This window comes from Sinocyclocheilus anshuiensis, unplaced genomic scaffold (assembly GCF_001515605.1).
Source record: "Sinocyclocheilus anshuiensis isolate Anshui unplaced genomic scaffold, SAMN03320099.WGS_v1.1 scaffold154, whole genome shotgun sequence".
Classification (NCBI taxonomy): domain Eukaryota; kingdom Metazoa; phylum Chordata; class Actinopteri; order Cypriniformes; family Cyprinidae; genus Sinocyclocheilus; species Sinocyclocheilus anshuiensis.
Window position 1 is genome coordinate 1264335 of NW_015546101.1, and position 16592 is coordinate 1280926.

Here is a 16592-nt window from a genome sequence, read left to right on the forward strand (position 1 = left end):
AAAACTTTCCCCACAGTGTTTTGCCATTGTAGAAGTTCTCACTAACGTTTGATTTCACTCATGTGATATCTCATGCTTGTTGTTATGAGTTAAAAGGAACACATTTCTGATTTTTGTGTTGATGAAGGGGTACTTGAGCCATACCGATGGAGGTACATAAAACAAACAGGTTGAGAAACACTGGCCATACCTCAGTCTGGCCCCAGTATCTGGCGCCTCCTCTGAATAATAAGAGCAGTACCTAAACCAACACAGTTGCAGCACATTCTTTTGCATGCTGGCCAAGAAAAGCAAGATGGAGCCATTTCTTTTGTTTTAGGCAAGAAACATAGGAAAAAAAGCCTAATGTTTTATTGAAGTGTATCCCTGTAGCCTCCAGAATGATGCAGTATTTATGCAACATTCATCGCCCACACGTTCACTGTCTCATTTCCCCTTGACTTTCAAGCTCTTTCTCTCTTGTGCTGTTGATTTATCTCCTCATTTCTCTCTCTCTTTTGCCAATGGAGGATGAGGCATTTTGGCAGCAGAAATGACAGTAAATTAGTAGTTGTGCTCATGATGCTCAGCCAGAAAGCGATAACAGCAGTTCAAAGGATCATGCCCCAGTCAGGTGGAAGAAGGTAGAGAGAGAGACAGAGAGAGGGAAAGAGAGAACTGAATGGGATCAGAATGCTCACACTATCAGACTCATAATGAGTGGGCTCTTATGGGTGTCTAGATCGAAGTGTTGCAGTGCAATTTTTCCTCTTTCTAACCTTCTCTCTCTTCTTTATCGGTTTATATTGTATGTTCATTATACAGTTTATGCAGTCTTTTATACATATTAGATAAAACCTATGAAAGTCTATGAAAATATAATTTCACTGCGAAATTAAATAATATTATTTAAAACAATCATATTCTTTATATATTTTTCTTCCTCAAAAAAAAAAAAACATTGTTAGTACATTGTTAATATCTTGCCATGGTGTTTTTCCATGATGTGTTGTTGTTGAAGAAATCAAAAAACCCTTTTATTAGTATCATTTTCCTGTATGATTTTGTCTATGAGATTAACAATGTTGTACAGTAGAAAACATTGTACGGTATCCAGTCAGTCCACTATGACAGCTGTTGTTCTCCCTGAAGTCATAATATGGCAGGTTGATAAACTGAGGCGTTAGGCTGCATTTGTTGTGAGATTCTGACAAAGAATCTAGTGTCAGTGATGAATCACACAACTATAGCAACATGACATTTATTGAAAGTAATGACTGCTTATGTTATAAAAGGAATAACATATCTTATTGGATACAAATACACATTTTTCTAATCCTGTTGAGAAATGTCAATGCGTAAAATAAGTTACTTATTTTACGTTTTCTTTTTTTTTTTTGGCTTTCAATGTACAGTAACAGTTATTGAACCCATATCTGCATGCCCTATGATTTGCTATCCATATGTATGTGTGTGCAAGGGGAAATGTTGCCACATTCTGGGTATGTATGTGATTGTGTACAAAGAACACACATGCCATACATGGCATGCAGAGTTTGTGTTTGGTTGTTTATATGTTTTGCCTGTTTTTAATATATTTTTTTTTTACCTTCATGCCTTTTTGCTGCTCCCGTGTGTGACGACCCCTGTACTGTCCTGAACATCTCCCAGAGGGTACAGAAGGCAGCCAAAATCAAGAAAAAGGCGGTGTGTAAAAAAAAAAAAAAGAAAGAGTGATAGAAGAAGAACATGCCTTTTTTTACCATCTACTTCATGTCTGTGTTCATCATCTGTGTAGCTATCATAGGTTCTGGTGATACCATGTGAAGTGAAGCTTTAGATCTGGCTGTCTGGGATCTGTGAGGGCCTCTTCAAGCCCAACTAACTATTGGCAAACCAGCCTCTTCTGGGCTGCAACTGATGCATATAAACCTTTGAAGATATGGGTTCAAAATTTCAAAGCTATTTGCACAGACTGCACTTTTAACCCTGTATAAAATGTAGTTATATTCGTCTGTGTGTAGAACCTTTTTCTATGGCAGTAACACAAAACAAAAGCAAGAATCTGAGCAGAAATGTGCTGACAGGCAAATGATTGGCACTCTGAGACAGCCTGACAGCTGGTTAAGTGGTGCCATTGTGTCATTTTACTTACCCATCTGTCATTGCATCACCCTGTGCTCCACCTCACTGCACCGAATGGGTCTCGCTCTCTCCCTCTTTCACTCACTCTCTAGTGTCAATCATCTCATTACTTCAAACCTCCGCATGGCTTCTACTTATCACAGAGGGCTGTATTCCCAGTGATTATTTGTCTCTTGGCCTGATTACCTCACTAAACACAGTTTTTTCAAAAGTGTTTTGAAGAGTTTTGATTGTGAGACGCACTTAGTCACAATTGCCCAGCAGTAATAAATTATTAATTGGACAGGTTATCGATAGTCAGTGCAGTTTCACATTTCCAATCCATATGTCCTTTGCACCTGAGCACACCATATTGTTTCCCATTTTGGATATTAATGCTGCAATTTACAGAGGTTAAGCATAGCCCTCCCATGTGGACAAGCTTATGCTCGTGCATGATTTATGAATAAGCATTTAAAATGCTTTCATTAGGGGTTTGAGAGGTTGTGCCTTTTCTTTAGGTCTTCTCATGAGCCATTGTGAGTTGCAGCATTGTGACCTCTTGGAGGTAGGTGGTAGTTTTTCATATTTTTGTTCATGTTTCTTTTTTTTTTTTGTCAGCAGAGTCCAGAGGGAGACGCTCAGACATTGACAGAGGTGGATCTTTTCATCTCAACTCAAAGGATCAAAGTACTCAATGCAGACACCCAGGTGAGTTCATGCGGCTGCCTAGTGATACAGGTTTCAAAATCAAATCTGAAAAGATCAACCAAAAAAAAAATAAAAATAAACCCCCGTCAGAGTAAATGGAAGAAGCACATCAGTGTAAGTCATTAACTGATAGCTGAATTAATTGTAACACTTGGATGCTTTTCTTAAAAAGCTAATCAAATAAGCAGATAAATAATAAGCCCCAAAGCAAAATGTAGCATAAACTGGTTTAATATCCCTGCTGCTTGTTTTCTTCATTAATAGTAATATATATATATATATAAAATTTTTATTTATTTATTTATTTTACTATACGCCCTTATATAATTAACTAAGATTACATCCTATTTTTACAAAGTTTGGGAATCATTTAAAGTTATTGAGGCGGAATGGCCAAAATATGTATTCTCAAGATGTAGAGTGCACATTATAAATTATAAATCCTATTTGGAAAAAAAGGAGATAAATCATATTTGGATTTGTGAAATATTTATGCAAAGAGAATGCTCAGATATTATATATTACATAACCTTTTGTTACATAACTGATATAAAACACGTAATGTGTGTCTGTAGAGACAAGAGATGTGCATACGATCAGGCTTCTAGACAGTGATGGAGAGCTTAATGATGGATATAAGATTTGTACTTAATCTCCAGCTGCAAATATTACACATGCTGTACAGTCAACAGCTCCTCCTTTTCCACACTAGTGTTACTGTAAGCATAAGGTAGGAAGAGCTATATGCAGTTTTAATGGTACATTTAGTACCCTGGTACTGTGTGTGTTGCTGTGATAATGTGTATGAGTTCTGACTGAACAGCAGTGAGTGGGCAGGCTGGCACGGACATTTCGTTATGTGCTGCATTGCAGTGTCAGTCCTCACCCTGCCTGTCACATCTCACAGTGAGTCTCTATTGGCTGTTACAGATTCATTACAGTGCCTTCAAGGTTTTATTGATATTCCTCAGACATTCAAAGTACCCTATAAGACTGAAACTTTTAGATTTAATTCAGCCCAATCTGCTTAGCACACAGAATCCGTACAAACTTTATTTATTAAAATTTACTATTAATGTTTCATAATCTCCCACTTACAATGATAGACTGATAGTGATGGCATCATTGTAGTATTTGCATACTGAATTGCAATTGTTTTTTATTGCATATTTTTGAATATTAAATTACGATTAATCTTTTCTTTCCTGCTTCTGTTTAACCAAATCACCTTTACATTATTTACTAGGCTGGTAATGGATTACATGGCTGCATGTAAATATAGCTAACGACTGTGGTGGGTGTGTGGATTCTGGTGCACAGCCAACTGAAAACAAAACGGATTCTTTGTGTCATGACAATGACAAAGCATCTCAGATGAAGAATTTAAGTAACACACAACCAAAGCCTATAACATAACTTTACCTTAAACACTGGTCTTGATATTTTCTTGGGTGTTGTTATTGAATAGCAGAGGAAGCTTTTCAGCACTGCATATCGTCATCTGCTAGCCGCATATAAAATATATGCATTAAGTAGAAAGAACTGATAGATGCTGATAGTGGTTCACAATCTGTTTCATAGAGTCTTTGAAGTAAACATGCCACATATTATGGTCCTATAATTTAAAGAAGATCTGCAGTAAAATTAAAAATGAAAATGAAAATCCCACACATGACCTTTGTGTTGTGTGCATTGAATCAAAATGCTGCATGAATTTCCTCTGGATCATTACATTTTTTTCATGTCTCTGATGATTTATTACCTTTTTTGTTTGTATATATGTGAAATAGAGTGCATGTCATACATGCTGTTTCTTGTTCTGCTCATTCACACTCAGACATACAGTTCATGGATTATGGAATGTATTACAATGTCTCAATCAGAACAGCATCAGAACAGTTATTTTAGTGAATACAATTTCAAGGTCATCTTCCCTTTACTAAGCAGGGATGGCTGTAACTTTACTGTTTAAAGATCTGGGTTAACCCAAAGCTGTATGCTTGTAGCTTCAAACAGATCTTCCTGAAGGGGGGATTCATGAATGGGAACGTTCTGGAAACCCACTGTGTATTCTTAACCCTAGGTTGCATCTGGAGGCTGTCCCTAAGAGAATGTAATGTGAGCCCATTTGGATAAGAAAGTCTGTGAAATTATAACTAAGCAATGGGATTAAAACACAGCCTTAACTCTAGTCTGGTGTAATGTGTTGAGAGGTGTTGCCACAGAATGCTGAGAAGTAACTGTGGTTACTCTCTTTGTTGTTTCAAAGGAGACCATGATGGATAACGCTTTGCGTACCATCTCATACATTGCTGACATTGGGAACATTGTGGTTCTAATGGCAAGACGCCGCATGCCACGCACCGCCTCACAGGACTGCATCGAGACGACCCCTGGAGCCCCCGAGGCCAAGAAGCAGTACAAAATGATATGCCATGTATTTGAGTCCGAGGATGTAAGTGTGAATACTTCTGTTTCCTTTTTATAATCTATATACGCACACCAGCCAAAAAGATTGGACAAATAGAAATTGTGCCCACTTAATAAATTGTGTGGAAATATGACTTTCTATTATAGAAATTGTTTTTTATTCTTTTAATTATTTATTTTCCATGGGTAAGTTGGAGCAGATGTTGAAGGGAAAACAGAGTACATGTGATCATCACTATTTGAATAACTTTAGTGTTAATATGTAAAACTGTCCAAACATTTGATTTGTGTATATATACACACTACTGTTTCAAAGTTTGGTTTCAGTAATTTTCTAAAAATATTTTTTCTCTTATGCACACCAAGGCTGTATTTATTTGATCCAAATACAGTAAAAAAATATATTTATGTACAATGTATAATAACTGTTTTGTAATTTAATAATGTAATTAATAATTATGTAATTTATTCCTGTGATGGTAAAGCTGAATTCTCAGCAGCCATTACTCTAGTCTCAGTGTCACATGATCTTTCAGAAATCATTCTAATATGCTGATTTGGTGCTCAAGTAACATTTACTATTATTATCAATCTTGAAAACAGTTGTGCTGCTTAATATTTCTGTGGATACTGAAATTTCTTTCAGGATTCTTTGATGAATAGAAAGTTCAGATTAACAGCATTTATTTGAAATAGAAATCATTTGTAACATTACAAATGTCTTTACTGTTGCTTTTGAGTAAATTAATGCGTTCTTGCTGAATTAAAGTATTAATTTCTTTAAAAAGTACTGACCTCAAACCTTTGAACAGTAGTGTATATATAGAATGGGAGCCATTAATTCAGCTGAAGCTCAGATTCAGATTCACCTGAGGTTCATTGAGTAACCTTGGCTGCAACTTTATATAATCCTGTTCCAATGGACCTACTTTTCTCTTCTCTATAACGCTCTCCTCTGTATAGCAGTTGTTCCTCACTCATGCTGTCTAATTACACTCTTTGATGTTTCAGCCAATGAGTGTGTGCGTGCCCACAAGTGAGTCATTTATAGAGCCTGACACTTTTTTTTATTTTTACTAAACCTATTTTTCAAATCACATCTCGGTTATCTATATAGCAATGTCACACAATTTATTGTGTCATATAAGTTTTTATCATCCTAAAAACAAAAGTCTAAATTTTGAAAACTTTGCTCTGTTCCTCCTTTGGGGCCCATATAAATCAGTCGTTTATCCAGCAGTCTGATCACTGCTGGTGTGTTTTTTGCTTTTGTGTTTTTATCATGACTGATTTAGATGCTCAGTACTCTGAATAATCCTAAAGCAGTCGTGTTTCCTGTGCAAATCAAAGACAGCACACATGTTGGGATGCTAGATTACTGGCATGACCCCTACCTGTGCACACGTCACCTGAAGGGTACTGTTAAATCAGAAAACTGCCACAATCATAAGCAAAGGGAGTGAACTTCTTTTCCACTGCACCTCTTTAGCATTCTAGTGCCGACAGGCCAATATAATAGCCTTTATCCAGCAATATTTCTATTTCCAAAGAATAATATTCACTAAGATTTTAATAAGGTCGCAGTGCTTGAAATTGGCCAGTGTATTCACATTTCACAGTGAGCACTAGCACCAGCTTACCTTCAAAGACGACAGCTGGCGGTTATGGAAACTGTTCAAAAAACATAAACCTATTCTAGAGGGAAAAAATCAATGTACAATAATACACTATGAGTGAGCAGATTCACAAAACATCAAATCAATGAAGAGGGAAAAAATGACACAAGTGTTCCATCTGCTGCATGTTCTTTTAGGTATTGTCAAAGGCAAAGAAGCTTATATGCAGAACAACTAATGTGCTTCCAGGCCAGAGGAGAACTGGCCCTCTGACTGAGACTGGTTTCTCGCAAGGTTGAGAACAAAACTTGGACTGAATTGAGCTGGATAATAACAACACTATTGTCTTCTTTAGAGCTGCTTTATAGAGGAATTTGTTTCATAATTGAATAAATTTGCAACATCGAAACTGTTATTGAACTGAATTGAATAAATTCTGAACGGATTTGAGCTGAATAATGACACTATTGTTTTCTTTAGAGCTGCTTAATAGTTGAATTGAGTTTGTTTCATAACTGATGAACTTTGCAGCATCGACACTGTTATTGAACAAAATTAAATCAACATTGAACTAAACTGGGCTGAATAATGACACTATTGAATTCTTTAGAGCTGTTTTATAGTTATACTGAATTTGTTTCATAACGGATGAACTTCGCAACATTGAAACTGTTATTATACTAATTTGAATCAACATTGAACTAACTTGAGCTGAATAATGACATCATTGTCTTCTTTAGAGCTGCTTTACGGATGAAATTTAATTGGTTTCATAACTGATGAATTTTGCAACTTTGACACTGTTATTATCCTGTTTGTTAGTGTGAAGCTGCTTTAAAACAATCTTAATTACATAAAGATAAATGTGACTTATTTTGCTGTTGTCTTTAAAAGGCTCATAATAAACTATATGTTCTATTTACTTCTATCATGTAACCAATTTATAATTAATGGCAAATGTATACATGAATTGATTTTTGCAGTTGTTTCACCTGGTTTTCTTCTCCAACATATGCAGGCCCAGCTCATAGCACAGTCCATTGGTCAGGCATTCAGCGTGGCCTACCAGGAATTCCTCAGATCCAATGGGATCAACCCAGAGGACCTGAGCCAGAAAGAATACAGCGACATCATCAACACACAGGAGATGTACAATGATGACCTCATCCACTTCTCAAACTCTGACAACTGCAAAGAGGTCAGCTGCCAGACGCTTTCTTCTCTATTAAGTGTTCTCTCTGTGTTAGGACACAGCTGACCCGGCACATTGATGCTTTTCTGCTCAATACATGTGGGGTTACTAGAAAGCAGAGGAAAGTGATGACGGACAGCAGCACTTTTGTTTGTTGAAAAAACAAAAAAACACACACACACCATAAAAACCATTGGTAACATTTGAGCTAGTTTGTAAAGTAACTTGAACTTAGTTGTCCAAAAATGAAAATTGTCATAATTTACTCACCCTCAATTTGTTCCAGACCTTTATGAATTTCTTTCTTCTGCTGAACACAAACGAAAATATTTTGAAGAATGTTGCTCAAACAGTTGCTGGTCCCCTTTTGACTTCCATAAGTTTTTTTTTATATATACTATAAAAAAATGGGGACCAGTAAATGTTTCATTATCTGCATTCTTCAAAATATCTTCAGGTTAAACAGAAGAAAGAAACTCATACAAGTTGGAAAAACATGAATGTGAGTAAATGATGACAGAATTTTCATTTTTGGGAGAACTATCCCTTTAAATGTTGTGCTTATATAATGGCTTATATAAAGGATTTGACATAGTGTTATGTGTTTATAGCCAGTGGAGAGTGCTGCTTTTCAGAAGTGTGAAAACTAAATTTAATTTAGTGGTGCTTCTAATTATGTGATAAAAAGCAGTTGCAAATGTTGTACAAAATAATTATCACCACTACTCATTTGCACCAATAAAACGTGCAACTCTTTGTTTTACTACCAAATTATATGTAATATCAAATTATTATTAATAAAAATCTCACGATTTATTTCCACAACATGATGCATGATGGGATACACTAAGCCTCGAATAGCGCTCCGGAGCGGTATTCGAGATAGTGTGGATTTAGTGTGCGTTAAGGGCACTGCGCTTTGCCGTTTTTAAGACCTGGGACAGTCTTGCGCACTTACTTCCTGTCGCACGCACATGCTCTCAAGTGGCCAAGACCACAAGTGTGGGTATTTGGACAAGGGGTTATACCAGGGTTGCCAGGTTTTCACAAGAAAACCCACCCAATCGCTACTCAAAACTAGCCCAATTGCGTTTCGAGGGGGTCCCCAGTTAAAAATCGCGTTCCGGAGTGGTAAAATACACTTTTTTTATGGCGGGGTTCCCCTGCTAAAATTCGCATTCCAGGGGATAAATATCATGTTATTGGAGTCGCTTCAACCCGCGGACATGAAAAACAACCCGCGGCAACAGTGTTAAAGTATTCCAATTCCGCGGGAAAACCGCGGACTTGGCAACACTGGGTTATACAAACCTGAAAGGAGTGTATTTGGCACAGAAATACTCCGTCATACGTCCAAATTGTTTTTTGAAACTTTAGCCATGTTAAGCATGAGAATCCAACTCTTTAACAGTGTAAATAACTCAGAATGCATGAAATAGCATTAGACACCCCCTTTAAAAGGACCAGTGCACCAAATAACTGAATTTTGAATTCCCAAGGCTGTTCTCTATAGCACTGAGTAAAATTGTTTCCTTAATTGCTTTGTTCTTTCATGGCCTTTTATTGGCAATCAACTACAATCCCTTGCCTATGCCTCTGTCTCACTCTCACTCTCTCTATCTCTCTACTCCCACAGTTGCAGCTGGAGAAGCAGAAGGGGGAGATTCTGGGCATAGTTATTGTGGAGTCTGGCTGGGGCTCTATTCTGCCCACCGTCATCCTGGCCAACATGATGAATGGAGGCCCTGCTGCCCGTTCTGGGAAGCTCAGCATCGGTGACCAGATCATGTCAATCAACAACACCAGTCTGGTGGGGTTGCCTCTCGCCACCTGTCAGGGAATCGTCAAGGTATGCAGAGGCGTTGGGCTGTCACAGTGCGCAGTGGGCTGAATCTTGGCTTGGCCATGAATCCATCTGTGTTATTCTGAGTAGCTGGTTATTAAGGGTCTGTGGTTTAGGGCTGCCGAACCACCACAGATCAATCAATAAAGTGCTTGCAAAGGAAATACAATTTAGATTTCCTATTGTTATGATCCCAATGTAATAACACAGTGCAGGTGTGATCGTATTATGATTATAAATTGTATTATCATATTATTGTGTGATCATAGGTGTGATCGTATTATATAATTGTAGTAATATATTCACATGTATGTTTTGTACATCTCTATCAGGGCCTGAAAAATCAGGTGCAGGTGAAGCTAAACATTGTGAGCTGCCCTCCTGTAACCACAGTTCTCATTAAGAGACCAGACCTCAAGTACCAGCTGGGTTTTAGTGTGCAGAATGGCATTGTGAGTATGGTGGAAGAGGAAGTCTGAAATAAAGTATTGAAATATAATTCTTACTGTTAAGTCCAACTTTTGTTTTGTGCTCCTCAGATCTGTAGTCTAATGCGAGGAGGGATTGCAGAGAGATTCATTTATTTTTTGTTTAAATCCTACTGACCCCAAACATTCAAACAGTAGTTTATATTAAAATATATATTTTATAATGTTAGTAGAATAATATATAGTATATTAATGCTATTACTGCTTTTTAGTAAAAAGAGATCTTTCTTTGTCCTGAAACAGATCCACATGAAGACTATGCCAGCTGCCATGTTTAGACTCTTAACTGGTCAGGAGACTCCTATGTATATATGATCTGAGGTGGACTTCAGCTGAGATACACAACTCTGGGCACTGGGAAATGTCTGAATGCAGCAGTCACCTTTCTCCATTTATCTTCACCAAAAACAACTCCCATCACTCTTACTGTCCGCTAACATTACTTAAGAGATATGGTGTGTCGTTTCTGCATAGTGTGGATTCTTTTTGATTTGTCATGTTTGCTCTTGGGTGTGTGCATAGTCAGATGAAGATGAAGATGAGGTCGATGCATCTCAAGTCCTTTCTTCGTGACGTAAGGGGGCGCTTTGATTTTGATGCTACTCTTTAATTTATTTACAATTATGTACGTGTGGACATTGTTGGAGAGATGCAAGTTTGTTTTGTAAATATGTAATCGTTATATCAATATCAGAAAGGAATGGAAAAGCCAGAGTGAGAAGTCCAGACAGGAGAAGCCCAAAACATCAAGCCTAGTGACCATTCCAGAATGATTGTTTCCATTATTATGACATAATATATTGGATATTATACTTGATCCAGTTGTCATTTAATTTTACCTTTTTTTTTTTCAAATAAAATGCACACTGAATCAGTACAAGTCCCTTACATAAAAATAACTGAACTTGTAGCAAATGTGGCATGACACTTTCTTTTTTAAATATGCTCAATAAGTACATAATACATAATCCAGACTCATATAACTTTATGCCAGCCTTTTCAATGGAGAAATGTCATCTAGTGGGCATTAAAGAATGAGCAAATTTTGAGAGTAGTTTTTTACTTACAAGTGAGTGAATCTTTTGTAAAATACCATATGTAAACAATTTCTGGACTTCTCCCATGATACAATAATTAAAACATTCTTTTGCCATGCTGTAAATGAAGGTTGTTTCAAACTCAAAAACATTGTATGAAATTTAAGAGTTTATTTTTTATGTGTGCTTTTTTTGTGTATGCCCAGCTGCAACTCATTTGAGTCAGTGGTGAATGTAATAGTGTTGTTAATAGTGCGTCCACTTCCATAAGCAGTATTAGAATGTCTGTACATAAACGTTTACCTTGTTTAGTACTTGTGTCCATGTAGGAATCACTGTTAGTCTCATTTATCTTTGTGAGGCTTTGGCCTTGGGAAAATAAGACACTGTGACCAAAAGCCTTACCGCTGTGTAAGAAAACTTTTGAAAACCGTAATAAAAAAAGAGACATGAAACAACTAATAATACATGAACATGAATACCTGTCTGCATGCATCTTAAAATTACACTATGGCAAAATTACAATAAAGTGTAACATAAGCCCTTCATGTTGTTTTATCTTTGATTCTCTGGCAATTTTGGTTGGTTTATTTGCGATCTAAAGAATTGCTTGAAGCCTGAGTGGGTCATATACATCCTGGAAGCTTGAGTCAAAGTCCATGCCAGCTACTTCTAACAGTGGCCAACTTCCAAAGCTTAAAAATAGCTCCCTCGCTTCATATTATGGACCTAATGAGCGCAGATTTGAATCTCACAGTTTGGCATTGGCATAGTCAAGGAAAGAATAAGAAAGAAAGAAATAAACACCCAATAATGAAACTCCTTTATCTGATTTTAGGGGAGATTAGAGGGACATTGCCACGCTTTATAGCAAGATTGCGAGACAGGCTCTTTATTAACGAGTGTGCGTGAGTTCAATACTCATTCTCCAATTTTGAAGATCACTGCTCCCCCTAAAAGTGTAAATGGTATCATGCATACATATAATCAATTTTTTTCTTCTTTTGATCTACTCAAATCAGTTGTATGTGAATTCCCAGACTCATGTATTACAGTTCAATTAAATTCACGTTTATTTGTTTAGTGCTTTTCATGATACAAATTGTTATAAAGCAGCTTCACAGAAAATTTAAGTTTCTACATTACATTTAGGAGTAGCTTATCAGTGGTGACAATGTCAAGGTGATGTCCATATGGCAGATATGTACAGAAAAAAATCATGCAGTTAGTCAATGACATGTATTCAAAGTCAAAACAAACGGTGAACACTATTAACAGCAATGATTATGCTGTGATCAAACTTATAGGCAAATTTGGTAGTTTTGTATGCTGGTTCAGGGCTGGCGTCATCTGAGGTCTGAGGGGTTGGCATCATCTCTTCTCAGGTGTTCGGTCATCTCAGATCTTTGTAAGGGCTGGATCCAGACTGATGCTTGTGTAATTCTTAGTTCCCTCGGGATTCCCATCCCGTGGCAGAAACAGAGAAGCAAATAGAGAAAAATTAGCATAGCTGCTATTCAAACCAAGCAAAAAATGATAACGTGTTCAAACTAAGCATAGAATGATAATGTGCATTTGATCAGATATAACTTGAGTACAAGGTTATGAGAATCAACATGTGAATGCTTGGCTAAAAGTCTTTAATCTAGATTTAAACAGAGAGAGTGTGTCTGAACCCCGGACTTTATCAGGAAGGCTATTCCAGAGTTTGGGAGCAAAATGTGGAAAAGCTCTACCTCCTTTAGTGGACTTTGCAATCCTACTACCAAAAGTCCAGAATTTTGTGATGGATTGTAGCGTGATAGAAGACTAGTTAGGTACACAGGAACTAAACCATTTAGGGCCTTATAAGTTAGTAATATTTTGGGACTGATATGGAACTTAATAGATAGCCAGTGTAGAGATTGTAAAATTGGGGTAATATGATAATATTTTCTTGACCTGGTAAGGACTCTAGCCGCTGCATTTTGGACTACCTGTAGCTTGTTTATTGAAGATGCAGGACAACCAACTAGCAGTGCATTACAGTAGTCCAGTCTAGAGGTCATGAATGCATGAACTAGCTTTTCTGCATCAGAGTATAGCAAGTATAGCAATACTAATGCAATACTAGAAATTGCAAAGTTAAGGCATCAGTTTTTCTCCATTTGCGCTCAAGATTACGAGTTTCTATCTTGAGAGAATGGGTATTAATGTTGTACCATGGCACAATACGTTTTTCTCTAACCTTTTTTAACTTGACGGGGGCAGCAGCTTCTAATGTATTAGAGAAGATAGTGCCCATATTTCTAGTCATTTTGTGTAGTTCATGTGCATTTATGGGTACACAAAGCATTTCAGACAAATCAGGCAGGTTATTTGTGAATCTGTCTTTAGTGGTTGGAACAGTTGTACCCAGATGATAACGCGGCGGAATATAGTTAATATTAGTAACAGTGTTGGGCAGTAACTAGTTACTAGTAACTTAGTTACTGTAATAATATTACTTTTTGCAGTAACTATTAGTGTAACTAATTACTAATAAGATTTCGGTAATAATATTACAGTTACTATCCATAAAACAGCTTAGTTACTTAGTTACTTTTAATGCCTCAACCCCGCTGATTTAAAATCCAACAATCAAATAATTCCTAGATTTATTTTCATAATTTTCATGACTCGCAAATTAGCATAGCTGCTATTCAAACCAAGCAAAAAATGATAACGTGTTCAAACTAAGCATAGAATGATAATGTGCATTTGATCAGATATAACTTGAGTACAAGGTTATGAGAATCAACATGTGAATGCTTGGCTAAAAGTCTTTAATCTAGATTTAAACAGAGAGAGTGTGTCTGAACCCCGGACTTTATCAGGAAGGCTATTCCAGAGTTTGGGAGCAAAATGTGGAAAAGCTCTACCTCCTTTAGTGGACTTTGCAATCCTACTACCAAAAGTCCAGAATTTTGTGATGGATTGTAGCGTGATAGAAGACTAGTTAGGTACACAGGAACTAAACCATTTAGGGCCTTATAAGTTAGTAATATTTTGGGACTGATATGGAACTTAATAGATAGCCAGTGTAGAGATTGTAAAATTGGGGTAATATGATAATATTTTCTTGACCTGGTAAGGACTCTAGCCGCTGCATTTTGGACTACCTGTAGCTTGTTTATTGAAGATGCAGGACAACCACCTAGCAGTGCATTACAGTAGTCCAGTCTAGAGGTCATGAATGCATGAACTAGCTTTTCTGCATCAGAGTATAGCAAGTATAGCAATACTAATGCAATACTAGAAATTGCAAAGTTAAGGCATCAGTTTTTCTCCATTTGCGCTCAAGATTACGAGTTTCTATCTTGAGAGAATGGGTATTAATGTTGTACCATGGCACAATACGTTTTTCTCTAACCTTTTTTAACTTGACGGGGGCAGCAGCTTCTAATGTATTAGAGAAGATAGTGCCCATATTTCTAGTCATTTTGTGTAGTTCATGTGCATTTATGGGTACACAAAGCATTTCAGACAAATCAGGCAGGTTATTTGTGAATCTGTCTTTAGTGGTTGGAACAGTTGTACCCAGATGATAACGCGGCGGAATATAGTTAATATTAGTAACAGTGTTGGGCAGTAACTAGTTACTAGTAACTTAGTTACTGTAATAATATTACTTTTTGCAGTAACTATTAGTGTAACTAATTACTAATAAGATTTCGGTAATAATATTACAGTTACTATCCATAAAACAGCTTAGTTACTTAGTTACTTTTGATGCCTCAACCCCGCTGATTTAAAATCCAACAATCAAATAATTCCTAGATTTATTTTCATAATTTTCATGACTCGCAAGTCGAATATGCATGCCCAGTGCAGCAGGCAAGCTTGGAATATGGAAAAGCTTACATTCAGCAGATAGAAATATTGCATTATATTGATTTTGTCAGGAAAAAAGATGATCTGAACACTGTTGTGTAAATTGTGGCTGTACTTTACTCTGGCATTACATCCCACCCACACCCCTCTGATCAGCATTTGGTAGTACATTAAAAATCTTTTTGGAAAATTAAACAAACTTTAATACAAATACAAACTTATGTGATTTGATAAAATACATAATGAAATATAATCGTATATGGGTAACAGAGAAATTACAATTAGCTTCAAGCTACACGACAATTAATGAGATTAATACAACGCTTCTACTTGAATGTCACTATCAATCACTATTGAGTGTTTGTAATAACTTCTGACTGCGATCCAATGTGGATTTTGGTCAAATGACGAGGCAGAAATATGTTGTTAGTAACATTCTAGAAGAATTTTATGTGGAAGATACCCAGTTACAGTACAACTTCTGTTGGGCGTGAAGAAAAAGTAATGTAACTAGTAGTGTAACTAATTACTGTTGCTAGAAAGTAATAAGTAAAGTAACATTACTTTTGAAAGGAGTAACTAGTAATGAGTAATATATCACATTCTTTGAGTAACTAGCCCAACACTGATTAGTAATATTCAGCATGCACGACACAAGGAAGTAGTCAGTAACATCATCACTTTGAGGTACAATATCTATATTAGTAGGCTAAGATCAATTCCATGTGATAAAATTAAATCTAGAGTATGATTAAAACGAGGAGTGGGTCCGGTGGCGTTTTGCTTGACCCCAAAATAATTTATTATGTCTGTAAACGCAAGTCCTAATGCATCATTTGTATTATGAACGCTAATGTTAATGTCTCAGACAATTCGCGCTTTTTCAACATTAACAAATAGGCTTGTGTAGCTCATGTCCCCACCTGCACTCAAAGGTAGACACATAGCCTATACGCCATTAGATCAAGTAAACAGTGAGTAAAACAATGATAATGTGTGTGAATAGAGTGTAAGGTGTGTCCCAATTCGTGCAGGCCTACGTATGCACTATTCTATGCTGTTTTGTAGTACAAATAGTGCGAGTAGTGCGTTCACACCGAAAATTCCACAAAGAAAAAGTGCACTTTAAATACCAATTTGATGCACTTAATTAACTGAAAAAACGAAGTGTGTAATGTTGGACACTTCATGCACTCAACTTTCGCAGCTTTAATTACATAGCGAAGGGAGCGGGGCTATCAGACGCCAATGTTGAATGACAAAATAACCTTATAAATTTCATACACTACATGGCTGAGTACATATACATATAAGTGCCTA

The 16592-nt window shown here is 36.7% G+C and overlaps 1 protein-coding gene across 1 annotated transcript in view; it reads left to right on the forward strand.

Moving 5' to 3' along the window:
* LOC107700361 (amyloid beta A4 precursor protein-binding family A member 2) overlaps nucleotides 1-11156 on the forward strand; it is a 69920-nt gene extending 58764 nt beyond the window's left edge. The window contains 8 exon segments of the mRNA XM_074187056.1: nucleotides 1651-1686; nucleotides 2725-2814; nucleotides 5084-5269; nucleotides 7879-8058; nucleotides 9689-9901; nucleotides 10228-10347; nucleotides 10435-10484; nucleotides 11078-11156. Coding sequence (XP_074043157.1) covers nucleotides 1651-1686; nucleotides 2725-2814; nucleotides 5084-5269; nucleotides 7879-8058; nucleotides 9689-9901; nucleotides 10228-10347; nucleotides 10435-10484; nucleotides 11078-11156 — 954 coding nt within the window.
* The last annotated feature ends 5436 nt before the right edge of the window (nucleotides 11157-16592 follow it).